General features: G+C 31.4%; 1 protein-coding gene across 1 annotated transcript in view; it reads right to left on the reverse strand.

Moving 5' to 3' along the window:
• Positions 1 to 6,624: 6,624 nt before the first annotated feature.
• LOC123534374 (uncharacterized) overlaps positions 6,625 to 19,797 on the reverse strand; it is a 45,285-nt gene continuing 32,112 nt past the window's right edge. Inside the window, exon 3 of the mRNA XM_053532748.1 lies at positions 6,625 to 8,234. Coding sequence (XP_053388723.1) covers positions 7,886 to 8,234 — 349 coding nt within the window. The 3' untranslated portion in view covers positions 6,625 to 7,885. The remainder of the gene's footprint in view (positions 8,235 to 19,797) is intronic.

Consider the following 19,797-nt stretch of genomic DNA (forward strand, 5'->3'; position numbering starts at 1 on the left):
GTGTCTGACGGAAGAGCGGTAGAACTCAGTGATAAGCAGTTTTTAAATCCCACCAGGACTGAACTGTTTTGATTTCTGTCTTCCGGCCCGTTTCGTAAGGCCCTTAGGGGTGTTTCTCTTGGTGCTCTGTCTTCTGCAAAGGCATTGGGTACATACGATTTTGGTTCTTAAGGTTTGCTTTTATATAATTTTACAGGAGCATTTTCGTGTTTTACATACCATACCTTTTTGTTTCCATTGCATGTGTTAGAGATTCACCGGGCGGGCATTACTTTTATTTACATTGTCCCGTGTTTTTGGAAGATGTTGGGGAGTAAGAGTGAGGTTGGGTGCGCACCATAAACCATAGGCTCCCCGATGGTGTTTTTGCCACTGACCGTTCTAAGGCGGTGCCCCAATGTGTTCCTTTGTCTGTTCGTTTTGTCCTTGTGTGTTTGCTTTGTATGCGTGTATGTGTGTGTGTTGGTGGTGTGCGCGTCTGCGTGCTCTGGGTTTTGTATTGGGGGCTGCCTTTTTGGAACATGGCATTCCCTGTTTGATATTTCGCCCATTTTTGAAGATATTAAGATATATATACCGTTGGATTTGTCTCCGAGAGAGCTATCTCCTGGTGCCGTTTATATTAAGATTGGAAGTCCCGTTAAAACGTTTTTCAGTCACATCTTGCGCTATCTCCACATATCGAAAACAAGTTTACCTATGATAGTGAGCTAAGTCCTGGAGTTAACGCAATATAACAGTAAACAGTACGAGTTCCAGTCATCCGATAAGTTTTTTTGCTTCATCACATGGTGAGCTAACTCCTTTGCACTTGTGCATTATAGTGAGCTATGTCCAATTCAGCCAATAAAATCACTGTTTGTAACAGAATCCTCCCGCCGTAGTTTTGCATGATGGATACAGATAATATAAAAACAGTTGTGTTTTTGCAGTATTATAAAGGGAAATCTGAGTATTTGACAATGGCTTTTTTGCTTCTTATTCTACATATTCTTCCTTGTATAAATATTCCAAAAACGTTTACATGCATTAAGAGTGCCAAGATTCGGATGTAACCGTTTCTGTTACTGAATTCTATATTATTACGTACCTGATATTTCATACATCCGTCTGTCCGTTCATGCAACCGCAAGATACATTAGATGGTAGGAGGTGTGGGCTAATAAATCAGAAATCTATTTTACTACCATTTATTGCATAACCACTAATTCCTTTGTCCAAGTGGTCATTGTTTTGATGAGAACAATGGAAATACCGCCAAAGGTACCAAACATTGGGATTTTCGTCCGTCCGTTAGCGCTTTCTAGGTCATGTGAAGTCTTTTGAAATGGTTCCAAACAGTAATTTTGACCCCCAATTTTAGCACTTTATATACAAACTAGCCATATATGTTATAAACAGTATTGTTTAGGAGAAGTAGTAGAAGCTTTATACAGTGAATATATGGTTTGAAAATATTTTCTTTGTTTGGTACATCAGAAAAAAATAGAGTGACCAAGGTCATTAATGCAGAAAACCTAAAACTCCTTTATTCAAAGTATTGTTTCTCAAAATTTATTATTACCGTGTGTGCAATATACTAGTCTAAGTACTCCCAATAAGAAATGACAATAATAGTAGCCAAATGCAAAATGTAAACAAATTCTTTTGTTTTTGACACTTCTACTTTCATTTTCATTTTCGATTGTTTGCAGTAGCTTTAACCCTTGGATGAAATTTTCATTTTCACGGTGGGGAAACCAAGAATGCAACGTCATCAAAACCCAGCGCAAATGAGCTGACCACACACAAATTTACGTTGATTCAGGTCAGAAAAGTCTTGTAACTTTTTTATTACTGCAGCTTTCGACTCGAGATAAAGAGCATCGTACCCGGCCTGGAGTATACTATTCTGCGGTAGTGTTCCATATTGTACGTATAGCTTGGTTTTTGCTCGAAAACGCGAACAGTTGGCAAAGAAGGTATGAGCTGTACCACACTTTTGTCTAAGAAAGTGAGTTTTGACCGCATTTTCGTGAAATGAGGACAAATTTGAGGCTCATTTAATATCAGTGACTAGCATAATAGTCAATCATTGTTTTATTTTGCTATTTTCAAGGATATCTGACGATATTTTATTCAAAACAAACAACGTTATTAAAATGAGAACATCCACACTGACGACTTTGTTGGAGAACATCCACACTATTATCATGCACTATTTAGAAAAATCAAGACAAAACCGTTTTTGTTTTAAAATCTGACATGTGAAAAAGTAAAGTAAAAGTGATAAGTTTCACTGCATTCAATCTGCGCGTCATTCGTTATTTTGTTTCAGATGGCAGTATTTGTTTCTTTTTATGACATACTGCAAATTTAATAATGTCAATTTGAAAATATTGTTGCAATCCGTAGGGCATTTGATCTATATAAATATTTAGTAGTGTAGATTCTACATGAATAAGATCGTGTTATATATAATAATTATAATATAAAATATAAAAATGGAAAAGAAACATAAATCTTTTTTTCCACCTTTTTAGTGTTTGAAATTACTTTTCTCCAATGTCATTGCAGTATTTTTGGAATTATGGGGAAATTAATTTTGGTAAATCAAGATTTACTTTCATTCGTTTATTAACCCGGTAAGTCACATATACTGTACGCAGAGCTTAAATTTGTAAACAAAAAATAATTTTAAACACTAAACAGGTTAGCCAATAATTAGAAAAATAAAACTTCTCATCCCATTTAAATTATTTTAGCACCAATTACATATGCGAGATAACAAAGTCTATGTAAATTTCTTTTACCAAACCACAAACCTATACTTAAACACCCTTACAATTTTCCTGGCTGAACTATTATTAACGAACAATACGGCTCAAGCTCTATAAAACAGTTTGAAATTATTAAGATCTGCTAATCTGAATAGGTGTCCGCAACTAGTAAATTATTAATACAGTTGTAACAGTATTTAGTGATTGAAATTATTTTGTCCAATGGTATTGCAGAACATTTCAAATTATGGGCAATTCATTTTAATAAATCAGCATTTGATTGAAGTGCGATATTAGGGGCTAAGCTTCAGCCGGAAAACCTGCTCTGCGGGAACACTTAAGATAGTCACAGCGGAGAGAGTATGGAAAGGTGTATAAATACTGACGAAAGTTTAAGGTGTTACATGAAAATCTTTCCCGTACGATGCTTAAGGTAGTTCGGATCCATTTTTGTTTTCTTCACTGATTTGAAATTTGATTAAACTCCCGATTTTTCCAAATTATAGAATAAACTTGCAACTTTTGGCAAATGTAAATTGATAGTGTCATGTGCTTTTTCTGCTGAACAAAATGTTTTGACCTTAAGTAACTTTTTGTAATATGTGCCTATAGGAAATCATCTTTTCAAAAGTAAATTGTCCCCAATGAAGCTTTTAATGAATCTTCCCAGTCAAAAATATAAGCTACGGTCTTACATGTGATTAAATCAAATGTATAAAACCGTGTTTTTATGTTTGCCTTTATTTTAGTTTATACAGAATTCATTTTAGGTCGATTTTGAAGGAAGTTCTATAACTTATATTAATCACTCTCGACCCCTCATTCCTGATGGGATCAATCGCCACGAGGGTGTGAGAGAAGAGGCCAGTTTCCCTTTTAATGCTGAACGCCAAGCAAGGGAGCTACTGGTACCATTTTTCACGTCTTTGGTAAGACGCGGCCGGGAATCGAATCCACGACCTCACGCACTCAAAGCGGACGCCCTAACACTTGGCTATAGACCTTGCCTTTATTTTAAGAGATCAAGCTGATTTAAAGACACTATTTAGAACTATTTAATGTTCAAACAATTTTAATATCATGTTTTATCTTTAGAAATATAATATTGTTGTCATGGGATTGCCATTCAATAAATGAATTTCGGTTCCGTATGCAGAACCCAGGCTTTAGTCTACGTAATGATAATACATTGTATGCCTTTCTACCGGTTTTTTATGTATAAGGTTGGATTGTATTTGATATTTGAAAGAGACTTCCATTTGCTTAAATAAGATTTAAAATATCTAACAGTTATAATATTTAGTTAAAGTACTAACTATCCGTGTTTTATGCACTTTGGGATGGATATAATTCTAAACAAAATAACAATACAATAACTATTCCAATCCTCTATTTGCTTTTAAACTTTGTGTGCAGGACTTTTATGCGACTTTGTCTTGTTATCTTAAAATAATGTTTTTCCAAAGATGCAATCAATCTGAACACCGTGTCCTTATGCCACACTTTACACAGAGATTAATGTTAGCCTAACATGTGCTCAGCCATTGCTATATAATTTGGCAGATCTATTTTAACTGGTCTTCAGACTTGCGGTAAATGGTATGAACTGCTGATTGTATGTATAGACGACATTTGTTGTTGAACAACGTAGCTTGACTGCCTAAGACACAGCTTTTAGGAAGCATTACTGCAATAATGGTAATTAAGAGTGTGGATGTTCTCCAACAAAGTCGTCAGTGTGGATGTTCTCATTTTAATAACGGTGTTTGTTTTGAATAAAATATCGTCAGATATCCTTGAAAAGAGCAAAATAAAGCACTGGTTGACTATTATGCTAGTCACTGATATTAAATGAGCTTCAAATCTGTCCTCATTTCACGAAAATGCGGTCAAAACTCACTTTCTTAGACAAAAGTGTGGTACAGCTCATTCCTTCTTTGCCAACTGTTCGCGTTTTCGAGCAAAAACCAAGCTATACGTACAATATGGAACACTACCGCAGAATAGTATACTCCAGGCCGGGTACGGTGCTCTTTATCTCGAGTCGAAAGCTGCAGTAATAAAAAAGTTACAAGACTTTTCTGACCTGAATCAACGTAAATTTGTGTGTGGTCAGCTCATTTGCGCTGGGTTTTGATGACGTTGCATTCTTGGTTTCCCCACCGTGATTTTCAACACTCGGACTACCTAGATATGCATACTTGACACATGAAAAACAAAAATGTTGAGAAAATATATTTTGAATAAAGAAGTTTGATCTTTTATAAACCTGCAATTGCACTTTGGTACTCAAACTACCCGATAAATGACACAAATGGAATATTCCTGAATCAAGTGGTCACTTTAGGGAGCTTCTACTGCTTCATATGAACAATTTTGTGCATGAAATCTGTGACTTATTTGTTTTCAAGTTGCGAAAAATGAAAGACAAAATTCATATTGGGACTATCTAAAAAGACTTTACATGAACCTTAACGCGAACTTTATGGAAGGTTTGTTACTACAAAGAATTGATGCCCATTAAATTTGATTTAATTTTCTTTAGAAACAAAAGCGTTATGAATCTTTGAAAATTTTCTTTGCAGTTACTGTTTGATGCCATTTCAAGCACATTGATGTGGCATTTTTTCGAACACACTTTGTGAACATATTTGTTCAAAGCAGTTACTACCATATCAACCACACAGATGAGTCATTTTCCGAAATGTTTATACCTACATGCGTAAATTTCACATTTTCTGCACGTTCCTAGACTCGAATCTGCTCAAGTGAGGTAACGTTGGAAAGGTCTCGTCATGTTGATTCGGAAAATGTACTTTGATAATCGTATTTTCAAAAGAGACCGAATAATGAGCCAAAAACACTCAAGCGTTAAAACCCGACAAACTCCTTCATAATTGAACTAAAGCTAGGCATGTAGGGTATCAAATGAAAGGTATCGATAAGTACTATAAGGCAATAAAGTTTAACCGGAAGTCAAATCACTCATATGAGAAATTCGTCAAAGTAGGCTTACCTGATCCTTACACTTCAATATCCAACATGGCAGTGAATGAACTTACAGGGAGAAATATAATAAATAGAGCCAACGCAACGTTCTGATTAGTCAGTATAGCTTAAAGCAATGCTCTGATTGACTAGCTATATGACGCATTCTCATTGGTTTAATTCTCAAAGAAACTGATGCCTCTTGAGTATCAGTTGAATTACTTAAGAAACTCCACAGATACGGTCCTTCAGTACGAACCATGGTAAGGTTGTATACCTTTTATATATTAAGATGAGAACTATTTATCATACAGCCTTCAAGCTTCACATCAACTTTGGTATTTTATAGTAGATTGGCTAGTGCTAAACGAAAGCAAGGTATAGGGCTAGTATAACTGTTATAAGGAAGGGAATATGTAGGTGTCGGTCGGCTAAACACCCTTTCCAATCTTCGTTACTACCATGTGGTAAAAAGAGCTATCGGCGCGCTTGAGCGTTTGGACTACGAAGCTGAAATCAATCCACTTGATTCCCTCACTCCTTCTAGCCCATATAAGCCTCGACCTGATAACATTGATATCAAAAGACAGTAGCCTGTTATTCTCTATGTAAAAGATTGACGAAAATGTTATTTTAAATAAATTGCAAAATAAAGTTAACTGGGCAGCTGAAAGTTTCAAAATAAAGAAAGCAATCCCTAGAACATGGAAAACAATTATAAATACTGATGAATCAATAAAGACAAAGATCAGAAAAAATTTATCGCACATAAACCCAATATTAGGTTTATGACAAATAGAAATACACGTGAAATTTTCCAGGAGAATACAATAGAGAAACCATACCAACATAATTACTGGGTTTCAAAACAAAAGTATACTGGTAAAGTGTTTACTACATTTGTGTATATTAAACAATGTAATCGTCGACAATAGGGTCAAACAACTACGAATGAAAATAATTCATAGAATAGTACCAACAAATGAAAATCTTTATATTTGGAAAATTCTTGATAGTCCTTATTGTAACTGTTGTAACAACATAGAAACTGCAGAGCATTAATTTTTGACTGCCAGCATGTAAAACCCCTATGGGAGAATATTAAAAAAACTTTCCAAAGGCTACACATCAATCACTCATTTAAATCTATGAAATATCTTGTTATTGGATATAAACCGACATATCGTAAATACGTAGACATTAATATTATACTCAGTTAACTTATGGTATCTACAAGTCATATTTTTTAAGTAACAGGCGTTCATGTTTTATTAATGTGACTAAAATATTTATAATGACCTCCTTGTATTAGAACAATACATTGTGTATTACAAAAACAAAATGTCAAGTAATTATCTGTTGTTCAAATATTTGCCTCTCTTAAAAGACATTGTTTGAGTATCCACATAAATATAAATACACAAAAATCATCAAACAGACCTATTTTTTCGCGTTCAACAAAGGTCTGTTACATGATGTTCTTATATTTTATATTTTTTATGAATATTCATCGAATAAAGACACCATCAAAACTATGTTGAGGCTGTCCGCCTATTGTGCGCAATTTACAGATACAAATTAAATACTGGATTTTGACAATGTTATGATTTTTTTTACTTAGTTTGACAACTATGAGAACATCTTAGAAAAATCAAATGTATTATGAAACAGGTAACGATTGTTACATGGTATATAAATCATATTACAGTTTTTATTTGTAAATATCGTTATTGTACATTATTGATGTTTTTTTTAAAGAAAATAAACGGACTGCTTCGGTAGTTCCAAAAACAAAAAAAAATGATCTAGATTCAAAGTTAGCAAACAAGAGATGTCCTGGTAAATTCTTTTTGTTCAAATATTCAGTCAGTTCAAATACCTGACAATTCCCCTATACACCTTCCTTTAATAAACCCTGTTTGTGTACATATACCCTCTACTAATGTTTGAATAACTGTTTTGCTTATAGTGAAATTGCCTCAGTTGCGATTTTGTAACCTACATTTAGCAAATTACTTGTAGCCAGTTTGATAAGTTTAATAAACCTTTAGATTGCAAAAATAAAATCATCAGTATTGTAGTTAAATAGACATTGCACGCCGATCATTGCAGTGGTTGACGCTACAAGTTAGTTCTTTTTACTTTGAAATAATCAAACGTTTATTCGCACCAATAAGTTCTTTGAAGTACAGGTCAGTTCCAGACGCATTGACCTCGTATATCGATACGAAAACTCTGTTAAATATTGCCATGAATGGAAGTTCAAACCTTGCTTCCTCATCAGGTTTCAGTGGTACGTATCCATCCTGAAACAGTTGAATGGCTCCTTTATCCGCTGGTAAATGACTAATGTTCAACTCATGGAAACGTTCAGGACGACTTGTGCATTTGACAAAGTACTCGCCTTTTGTTTTGTTCTCGATGCACGTATGTGGTATCAGCATGTCGAAACCCTTGCTCCAAAAGATGTCTCTCTTTATTTCGGGACTTAAAAAAGAAATAATCCGTTATAAGACAAATGAACTATCCGATATGTTTAAACAAGCTCATTGCTTGAATAGTGCCCTCTTAGTTCAGAAACTATTAGACTTTGGCAAAGCAACATTTTGATTATGAAAAATTAAAGCCCTATTTTTTAGACTCAAATAAATAAAGAAACGTTGTATGATAATGACAGGAATTTAATGTCAACAAACGTGTCACTAAAGCAGGTAAAGACGACAAACCAATACAATTAAATAAGTATGGGAAGACAAATTATCTAATAAATCAGTTGAATACTGATATACCCGCAAATACATATATCATCATATAATTACATGCCAATGCTTACAACAAGATGTTCTGAATACCTTCTTATACTTACAACATGCATAAATATTACATCAATAAGGTGATTAATATCAAACTGCACTTATTTACCATTGCGAATCAATAAATGTCTCTTCATTACAAATGAACTCAAACATCACTGAAAAGTTAAATTATGCCTTCTTCAAGTGTCAATAGCACTTCATATTCAAACACGAAGGCATAAATTCTCAACCGCACTAGCATACATGTGGTTGAAATGATACTTGTATACGTATTAATGAAATATCCATGAGTGCCTCTTTGTGAACTGTCAATTGCACTCTATATTCAAATAACACTAATATACTCAAGCATACAAGCACTAGCATATTTAAACAGTCAAATACTGGGATACAAGTGAATGTGAAGCATCTTCGAGTGTCTATTTTAAAACTGACAAACGCACTCAATTTTTCAATATCACTTCAATATGAAAGCATTCAATATCTAAAATTTAAAGTTTGCTTTAATACCAACATGCATGTGCATAAGCATATCCAAGCAAAATTGTACGGAAAGCATGACTAAAGTATTTTATAAGTACAAAGCTCATGCACAACTAATGTAGTTTTACTTAAACTACAAACTAGATAATAAAGCTACAGCACAGCAAAAAGAATAATAAAATAATAAATAAAGTCGGGAAAGCTTGAATTATATATTTTAATAGAATTAAAATAAACCAATTAGAGCTCTATTTTTTAGACTCAAATAAATAAAGAAACGTCGTATGACAGGAATTTAATGTCAGCAAACGTGTCACTAAAGCATGTAAAGATGACAAACCAATACAATTAAATAAGTACGGGAAGACAAAATATCTAATAAATCAATTGACTACTGATATACCCGCCAACCCTCAGACAAGCCAAGCAAAAACTATAAATTTATTACAAATGAAAAAAAAAAAAACAAACAACAACAACAAAACAACACAAAAGATAAAACTGAATGACAAAAGTTCCTACCTTATCGTAGATCAGAAAAAACTAGTCTGCAAGAAACAAAATAATTCCTATAGAGTTATGAAATGTTTAGGTTACCAAAATGACTTAGGAAAAATTCTTAATTCATGTCAAAGTAGATATATCTCTAAGAAAGAAGAATCTTAAACGATTGGAACCTTCTGTGTTTAGATGCAAACCACCATCCCGTTTAGCGAATAAATCGTTAACTTTAATGTCGCCTTTGTAACAGAAGGGTCTATAAGACCTGATAAATTTGAAGTTCAACTCAGATGCCAGATAATCTTGTAAATGGAAATTGAACTGGTGAGTAGCTGATTTAGTATGCGAGTGATCGACCGGCCTGGGTACGACTGAAGAAACTATAATAACAATATCCTTGTTAAATTTGCGAATTGAAGCCACCTCATTGGCAAAATCTAAAGACATGTGCTGCAGTGAATGACCATTTGCAATATTGTTAGTTCCAACATGAATTAACACGAAATTGAAGTCCTAAAGTGGAACTGCTCTTGAGTCGACCAGAAAGGATAATTTGCCAATTGTAGCCCCCGGAAAGGCAAATACAGATACGCCTTGAATGGATGTTTAATAATAGAATCTCCAATAATGCAAACACGTCGAACGTCTGTAACAATAAACACAGAAAATAGATGTACAATATTACAATGAATATTATATCTTTATAATTAAAAGTCTATGCTTACACCTATGCCTATGCCTTATGTTTATGATTAAAATTCAAATAGAAGAACTGACATAATATTATGTACATGACGGAAACATTCTAAGAGCACAATACCCAAAATAGGTAAACAACTAAACCGGTAACATGTACACACCAAAACAGTCTGTCCGGAAAGTGAAAACATCGAACCGACAACACACATTCCTCCGCTAGAACGAAATGCCTGAGTGTGACATACCACCGGCCAGTCTCACAAACTATGAGTTTTTAGTATTCATACTATATTAAATGTTTAGGTTCTTAGCTACGAAACGAGAAATTCTAAACTTGTCATCAAGTGAATATTGTATGTACCTCTTATATGCATCAGAGCGCCAGTCTCCCATGAGTTAAATGAGATCAGGCGGAATTTCCATCTGAAAGGCTAAAGTAGCGAAACCTCTTCTGAAGAAATGAGTAGAAAATTCAGCAGGGTTAAGACCAATCATTTGAATATAAGATCTTAAATTAGTCTGAAACAACTGATAAGTAGCAACTTTGCCAGAAGTCAAAATAAAAGAGGAGCATCATATATAGCTGGAAAAACTTTAACCATGTTACGGAAAGCTGTGACTGGACATAAACAAGAATCTGAAATGGAAGATAAAGGAGTTTTAAGAATCCTTTCGCCTGCCTGAATCGTCCTGGTCCAATGCAGAGAAACCAACAATTCGTTATCTATCACTTCTACATCTTTTCTGAGCAAACATTTTGGATTTATAAGATCCTTTTTAAGTGTAGGGACCAGATTTGATTTCCTGGCCATTTAAAAAAAGGCAAACAGAAATAAACACCAGTAAGTGATGTTATCTGCTTTAGAAAAATCTAATACTAAATAAATATTTTGTAGTATAACCGTAGTAATAGCTTCGGCTTGTTTAACTGAATGCTGTTTTAACTTAGCAATACCTTTTAGAGATAGATGCGGTAAAAAGGTTTTAATATAACTGGTTTCTGCTCAAACTCTGAGCATACAACTGAAGGGTAATAGTAGAAACTGGGAGAAAACACAATTTAAAATATAAACAAAACATTAAAAATGTCTTCCATTGAATTCTGAGATTTCTTCTGGAGCCTTCTGCGTAAGCAGCCTTGTTAGTAGCTCTCAGACCTTGTTTCAAGACATTCAATTGAGACTGAAAACTTAAAAACAAAACTGAACTCAACTAAAACCGCAAAATAGAAAACAACCTATCTGAACTGATTACTGAACAAATAAATTGCAACTTCACCAGTACCTGACATCCCTTTAACTCTGAACCAATGACTAGTCTTCTAAATTCCTGCTCATGGTGACTGCTTAAATGCCATCTAGATAAATGATCAGCAATACGAATTTCATCTTGGCTTAAATGCTGAACTCTGATTTCGAACTCATTTATTGCAGCAACAGATTTCTCTCAAACAACTTTGCAGAAATGGACATTTTGTCCGACTTGTATTCACAGTGATACAAACTGACAAGTTATCACACAAAATGACAATTTTATGATGTCTGAAGTGTTTCCCCCATACGTGAGACAAAACAAGTATTATACAATGAATGTTACATAGCTGTATCAATGGCTTTTCATGTTTTGATAAAGGCCAGGTGGCCGAATATTCAATAAAAGAGTTATTTTTAATGAATTATTATACTACAGATAACATCTCTAAAGCACCTATGTGTGCCTGTAATGTTGCGACTCTATTGATGTCTTTCATGATGTTTAATGTGGTTTCAGAGATAATCATTGTACTTAGCCTTGTTAATATACATTTTTATTGAACGCAAGTGTTCGAAATACCTTGTTTGATAAATCTAAGTTGCTAATTTTGTGTTAACATAAACTATATGAAGTAATTGTTTATGTTTTTAATAAGATATTTGAATTTATACCTTTAACGACATAAAAACTGTATCGATGTTAATAACCTAACTGAATATAAGTTATCTCAATTTGATTATGTATATGCAGATTTTTGCGGACGACATTGTTTTATTTACAACAAATGCAGATATCTTGCAAGCACAGCTTAATTATAGTTAACAATGTTCTTTTCAATGGGGTCTTATGGGCCTCAAGATTAACGGCAAAAGACAAAAATAAGTATCTTTGAAACAAAATCGAACAATAATAAGTATGTTAATTGTGGAGAATTGAATAATGTCAATATTTTTTATTTCGGTGTTAACTTCACTTACACCAGTAATATGAAAAATGCTGTAAAGACTCTCTCTGATCAAGCCTTAAGGGCTGTAATGATTTGCTGTCTGTACTCAGTAGGATAAATATGGATGTTAAAACAAACTATGCATGGATGCACAACGACATAAGAAAACATATAAAAAGAGAAAGAGAGCATATGACAAGGCCGAACGAACCCAAAATGAACATCACTGGAACACTTACAAACAAATAAGAAATAAAACTACACAATTATTACGAAATGCAAAAACACAACTTTCAGAAAAATTATCAAATAAACTACAGACTGAAAATCTTAAAACATCCGACTATTGGAAGATACTAAAACAATTCATATCACCGTCCAAACACACATCAATTCCATTACTAAATGACAATGGTACTCTTGTTACAGAAGATACAGGTAAAGCAAACTTGCTTGACAGTTTCTTCCAGTCTCAAACATTACTAAACGACAATAACAAAAACACCGTCACTCATGCAAACAAGTACAAACCATCCAAAACTTGATTCAATTATCATCACAGAGGAAGAAGTAACAACAACACTCAAATCACTCGGTCATCAGTAGGTAAACCTGCAGGACCTGATAACGTGGACAACAGAATCCAATCCTGAAGGAACCCTCACAGGAACTTGCAAGACCACTTTGTCAGCTTTTTAACATATCCATTTACACCGGTAAAATGCCACCCCTATGGAAATTGGCACATGTATGTGCTGTTGTTAAGAAAAATGACCCACAGCTGGTTTCAAACTACAGACCTATATCGCTTCTAAGCACAATCAGCAAAGTACTGGAACAAATCATTCATAAGCATATTTTTAACTTCTTTTCAGCAAATAACCCTATCGCAGCTCTCAAATCTGGATGTGTTCCCAATGATTCAACTACCAACCAACTTGTTTCTATATATAATACTTTTTGCCAAGCATTAAATGAAGGTAAAAATCCGAGCAGTCTTGTTCAAGCTGGAATCTGCAGGTGTATCTGGATGCCTGATAAAATAGTTTCGTGATTATTTATCTGTGAGAAAGCAGAAAGTTGTTCTTCCTGGAGGTTCTTCCGAAACAGTTTTTATCTCAGCAGGTGTGCCCCAAGGTTCTATCCTTGGTCCTCTTCTTTTCATCGTCTTTATTAATGACATTGTTCTCAATATCAGTTCAACTATCAGACTTTTTGTTGATGATACTAGCTTGTACATTGTTGTTGACAACCCGGTCACTGCAGCCGAAACCCTAAATTCAGAACTCATGAAAAAAGACGAGTGGGCAAATGAGTGGCTTGTCGACTTCATTCCTGCAAAAACAGAATCTCTTCTTATTTCTCGTAAAAATAAAAAAAGCCCTGCATCCTCCTTTGTATATGCATTGTGTTTCAATCAACGAGGTCACATCTCACAAGCATCTTGGAGTTGTATTTTCAAACGACGGAAACTGACACGAACATATAGATAGTATCAAAGAAAAGGCATGGAAACGAATCAACATAATGAGAACATTTAAATTTATTCTTGACCGCAAGTCTCTTGAAACTATTATACGGCCTCGTTTGGAGTTTTCTGATGTCATGCGGGACAATATAACCCAGCACGATGAATTTGAACTTGAAATCTACCTTTACCTACTATCTTTTAGAAAGTCCAAACTTGAAGTCAAATTATCATGGGGCCACCAAAACTTTTTTCGTTTCCAATTTTTTAAAAAGAGACGGCTTCCACCCCCTACTCAGAAGACAAAAAAAAAACTCACCTTTTCTACAAAATGAAAAATCTTTTAATTCACAGTATCTTTTTCTTTGTCCCTAAACTGTTAAACAAAATGTTTATATTGGGGGTGCAGCTAAATTTTGCCCCCCTGCCCCCCTTCCCCTATTCTAAAAAAATCCAATCCCGGAAAATAAAAAAAAAAAATAAACGATTTTCATAGACTATAAAAAAACCTAAGAAAAAATTTGTTTAAAAACATTTCCACCAAATATTTCCCAAAAATCCTGCCAAGGGGGCAGCATTGGCAGCCGCTGCCAATTGACAACTTTTGCAGAACGTTGGAAAACCAAAAATTTAAACCAATAAATTGCCATTTTTCTGCCAAGGGCAGAAAGTACATTCTGCCCTTGGCAAACTTTGGAAAAAACTTGGAAAAATTATTTTTATTAAAAAAATGTAACTTTTTTGCTTATTTCAATTAGAAAAGTAATTATTAGGTAACTAGTAATTAAATTTTAAAACCCAAAGTCTGCTTTACCAGGGGAATGGGTTCTCCGAAAGAACCCAAAAAAACCCCCCACAAAAACAAAATGTTTAATTTGTAATCAATGTCATACGGGTAATTCAAACATGTTCCTTGTTTTAGAAAAATTTTAAATTTTTTTTTCTTTACGATTTTAAATTATCAGTGTAAAACCCTCATTTCCTCCTGTTATTTTCCTTTTAAAAATTTCAAAAAAAACTCATCCTAGGCCTATCTTCCCCCACCTAAATAAAATGTGATTTGGGCTTTTAGTCGGTTTAGGGTTCACCCGGAGAGCTCGCCCCCCTTTAATAAAATCTTAATTCTTTTATAAGTTCCGGTTTTCCGACTAAAAACAAAAACCACTAAAAAGCATTTTAGTCATCTTTTTTTTATTTTTTGGGTTTATGCTTAAAAATCTTTAATCAAGAAATTCCCGGGGTCTTTTTTCAAATATTTTTAAAATGTTCAGATCGGCCATTTTTTATTGTTTGAATGTATCCGGGCCCCCACGACGGCAAAATATTTTTTTCATTTGTTTTTAATCAAAAATGAATAATAGTATTCAAAGGAACGCTTCATGTCTCATTTCCCCCTTTTAAAAACCCTTTTTTTTTTTTTTTCCCTGTCTTTCTTTTAAGTTTAAGAATTATTTCGCAAAATCATCCTCGTTTTTTTAGCAATTCAAAGCAGAAATTGTCAACACCCCCTTTTTTTCTGCATTGTTTTTTTCTTGTTTTAAAAAAACTTTTTTTTAAATTTTTTGTATTTTTCAGTTTTATGGTAATTTCTTCCATTGCGGTTATTGTTTAGTATAGCAGTAATATTTTGGGTATTGCATGATTTTTTTCCCTTTTTTTTTGATTTTTTTAACTACGAGTCCAAACATTTATTATTTTTTTAATTTTATCACTTTTTTTTATCTTAATTATTTAATTGCTTCTTCTTGTTTTAGCTGATTTTAAACACAGAGTCCAATCATTTTTTTTTTTTAATTTGATTTTTTAAATTCATTAATTCTTCTTGTAATTTTTTTTGTAATTTTATTTATTTGCTTTTTTAAAAATTGTGAGGTTTAAACAATACAAATCCAAATTTTCGAATTTTTTTTAAGTATCTATTTGATTTTTTCTTTTTTTGGTTATCAAAATCTGTTCATGTCTCACCTTTTTTGTGAACTCCCTTTTCCCAAATTCAATTTATATTCTGCAAATTTTTTTGAAAATGTATGGGAAAAATTTGATTCCCTTTTGCCTTTTATATTTATTTATTTTTTTCTGTTCTGATTTCTAATGAACTTTTTGAATTTTTTTCTCCTTCAATAATTTTGTTTTTTTGTTCTTCTTTTTAATATCTATCTTTTATTCTTAAATTTTTGGGTGAATAAATGTTTAAATAACCAAAATACTTTTTTTTTATGTTGTCATCTGTCAAATCGATTTCTCTTCAAGTTTTTTAAATAAAATCATTCATAGCTTTCTTTTTTCTTTAATTTTACTTGAAATTGTTTAAATTAAATAAAATTTCTTTTTAAAATCTTTTTTTAAATTTTCTTCAATTTCTTTTTCTACTTTTTGGGGTTTGTTTTATATTTTTTATGTCTTAAAGTTTAGTCATCTATTACACTTTGAACTTTTTAACATAAATCGTCTTGAAAACTGCTCTTTGGGTTTTTTTGGGTTTCCTAGGTTTTATTATTTCATCCCCCCTATCAAATTCTTGTTCTTTGTTTATAAATTTTCCTTTTTCTGTAAGATACGTTTCCTTTTTTCCTTTTTTAAGTTTTTTGAATTGTTTTTTGTAGCAAACCCTTTTAATCAATATCAAATTTAATTTTACTTAACTGTCGGTTATTAATTTTTTTTAAACTTTAAAAAAAAAACCCCCTTATATAAATTATATATTACCAGAAAATTTTTTTTTTTTTAAAAAACTTCCTTGGTTTGTCAATATATAAGAAATAAATTTTTTTGATTTTTTGCTTGCAAAAGACCGACTATATTTTGTTCTCAAAATCCTTTTTTTTCCCATTTTACCGGGATTTTCCAAAAATAATGTGAACGTTAATTCGAATATTTTTGGGGTTTTTTTATAGAAAGACTGCTTAAAAATAACCAACTTTTTTGTGGCGTCCTTGAAAAAAAGTTTTTTGTTTTTCATTTTGAACCTTTTTATTTTCACATACAAAATCATCAAAAAAAACCTTTTTTTTTTTTCTGTTTAAAAATTTTCCCCAAAAGGTTCTTTTGGTCGGGATCACTGAATATTAAATTTTTTTTCTTTTGGTTACTTTAATTTTTTTTGCAATTTTTTAAGTGATTTTTAAATCCGATATTTAATTTTCAAGTTTTTAGCAACATATAATTTATAATATATAAGAGGTTTTCGAAGTATTGCTTTAAATGTATTTTTTTTTCCCAATCCTGACGCCACATATTAACTTCTAAAACATGATCTGCAAAAAGGGATAAAATTGTTTAAGTTATTGGATTTATCTTTTTTTTTATCATTTTTGGAATTTTCCATTTTATAATATTACATTTTTTACAATATTTTACTTTACTTACATTTTTTACTTTTTTTTTCTTATCTTACTTTTATATAAATGCAATCAAAACTTAATGAAAAAAATAAAAAAAAATTTTGGGGGAAAAAGATGAGAAATCTTTGGGAAAAGAATTGAAGAAAAAATAAGAAAAGCTACAAATGGGGGAATGTTATGAAATTTTAAACCAATTACTGAAAAAAATAGAATAAAAAGAACAATTATAAAGTCAGTTAAAAGCTTCCTGGAAAAAACAAAAATTTGGTTTAGTGATGAAATAAAAGACATACAAACATCCCGGGTGTCCACAGCATTCCAAAAACCCAAATACGTTTTTTTTCCCCCAAGGATCATATGGTTTCGATAATAAAGATGAGAGTTTGAAGACACTGAAATTTCCTGAAAATTACAGAAAAAAGGTAAAACAACTGATAAATCAGAAAAATTTTTGTGAAAAATTTTAGATGAAATATTTTTAAAAAGATGAAATACAGAATGGAACTTACCTGTATTATCAATTTAGTAAAACAAAGAAAAAGTGATTGGATAAAAACAAAAAAAAGGTTACCGAAAAATTAAAGAAGTACCCGTAAATAAAAAAACCAGTAAAAAAATCCAGATAAATAATTGAATTTACGATGCAAACCTTGACTGCAGGTGATATTTTTCAGAGTTAAAATCAGAAAAAAAAATCTTAAAATTTTTGGGAACGCTTATAAAAAAATTTTGATATCAGGGAAATTTAAAAAAGGAAAAAGGAAATAAGATATCATACCCATAAAAATTTTTCCCCAAAATGGAAAATTTGGGTTTTTAAATTATTATTAAATAAACTTTGGTCAAACAAAAAATTTGCTAAGGGATAGAAAACTGGAAAAGAAGCCCTTAAACACTAAATTTATGATTTTAATTGATTTGTTTAATAAAAGTATAAAAATAATAAAAGCATTAAATTCATTAAAAAAAAATATTTAAAAAATTAACAGAAAAGTCAGGTTTTGCCTATCAATAAAAGATTATAAAATTTTTAAAAAAGAAATTGGGGGAAAAGGGGTTATGACTTTTGTCCAGTAACCCCAAAAAAATTGGTTGATGCTTGGATTAATTTGGGTTAAAATTGTTCTGGAAATAATAATAAGAACTAAAAAAATAGGTATTGAAAAATTTGTAACTATTAAAAATAAATTCTCTTTTCCCAAACAACAAATGTTTTTAAAAAAATTTTTTTTTTAAATTTTAATTTTTTTTAAAAATTTTTTTAATTTAAAAAATGGAAAAAAAATAGTATTATTTCTGAAACTTTAAAGATAATAAAAATCCCCGGGTTGTTTTAAAAATCGTTTAGTCGTTCAATTTTTGAAAAAAATAAAACTTATGTTTTTGGTTTGGATATTTAACCTAACTCCCTTTTGGGCTTTTATTAGTGATGAATATCATAAAAAATTCTTTTTTCATAGGTTTAAAAAATGGAAGATATTATTTTAAAAAGGTTTTACAGTTACACAGAAAAAATTTTAATAATTTTTGGGGAACTTAAAAATAATATAAATTATAAATTTGAAAAATCAAAATTGCCCCAAATAATTTTGGGAATTTGTTTAAGTATTTTAAGTTTTTGTTTTCAATTACAGAAAATTTTTAAATTGGATTTGGAAATATAAAATTTTCATAATTTTTGTTTTGAAAAAAAAAAATTTAACAATACTGATGGGGAACTACAACACCAAATATAATAACTTGGGGATAAAATTTATTTTTCCTTGTGATCTTTTTGATAATTCCTTGTTGATGGAATTTTCAGTGATTTATCTATGCTTAAGTACTGCAATTTAACAGATTTATCCATTACAAAAAAAACCAAAAAATTTGGGATTTTAAAATTAAAAAATTTTTATAAATTAATAAAATAAAATTTTAAAAAGATTTTTGGTAAAAAATTGATTTTAAGGGTTAAAACAATTTTTAACAAATTTTAAAAGAAATTTTTTTAAAAATTTATTTTTATATAATGTAAAGAAATTTTTATATAAAAAAAAAGGGAATATTTATTTATTTTTGATGTCCACGGGAGAAAAAAATATCCGGAAACAGGTATCTTTGACATTTTAAAAACAAAATTGCTTTAAATTTCACCGCTCTTCATTAGCACAGTGAAAAAAAGTTTTGGAAACGCGGAAACAGCATTTTGAATGGAAAAAAAAAGGTTTGGAAAAAGTTGGAATTTCCGCAAAAAATTGTTGAAACTTAAAAAGAAACCTGCTCCGGGCATTTTGGAAATTTAAATTGCTAAGGAATTCAAAAAAGAATAACAGAAAAAATAAAAAAAATATAATAAAATGAGGAGGATATTCAATGAGAAAAAATGAATATTTTCAGGATCGGGGACTTTACTCGGCTGGAACTTCAGCTCAACAAAACGTATTAACAGATTAATTTATAAAAAAAAAAAACAAAAATAAAAGAAAAAATAATATAAATTAACTTTTTAGAACAAAAGATATTGAAAAAGATTAATTAACTCCCTATTAAATTAGTTTAG

Source organism: Mercenaria mercenaria, unplaced genomic scaffold (genome assembly GCF_021730395.1).
Source record: "Mercenaria mercenaria strain notata unplaced genomic scaffold, MADL_Memer_1 contig_1739, whole genome shotgun sequence".
NCBI lineage: Eukaryota > Metazoa > Mollusca > Bivalvia > Venerida > Veneridae > Mercenaria > Mercenaria mercenaria.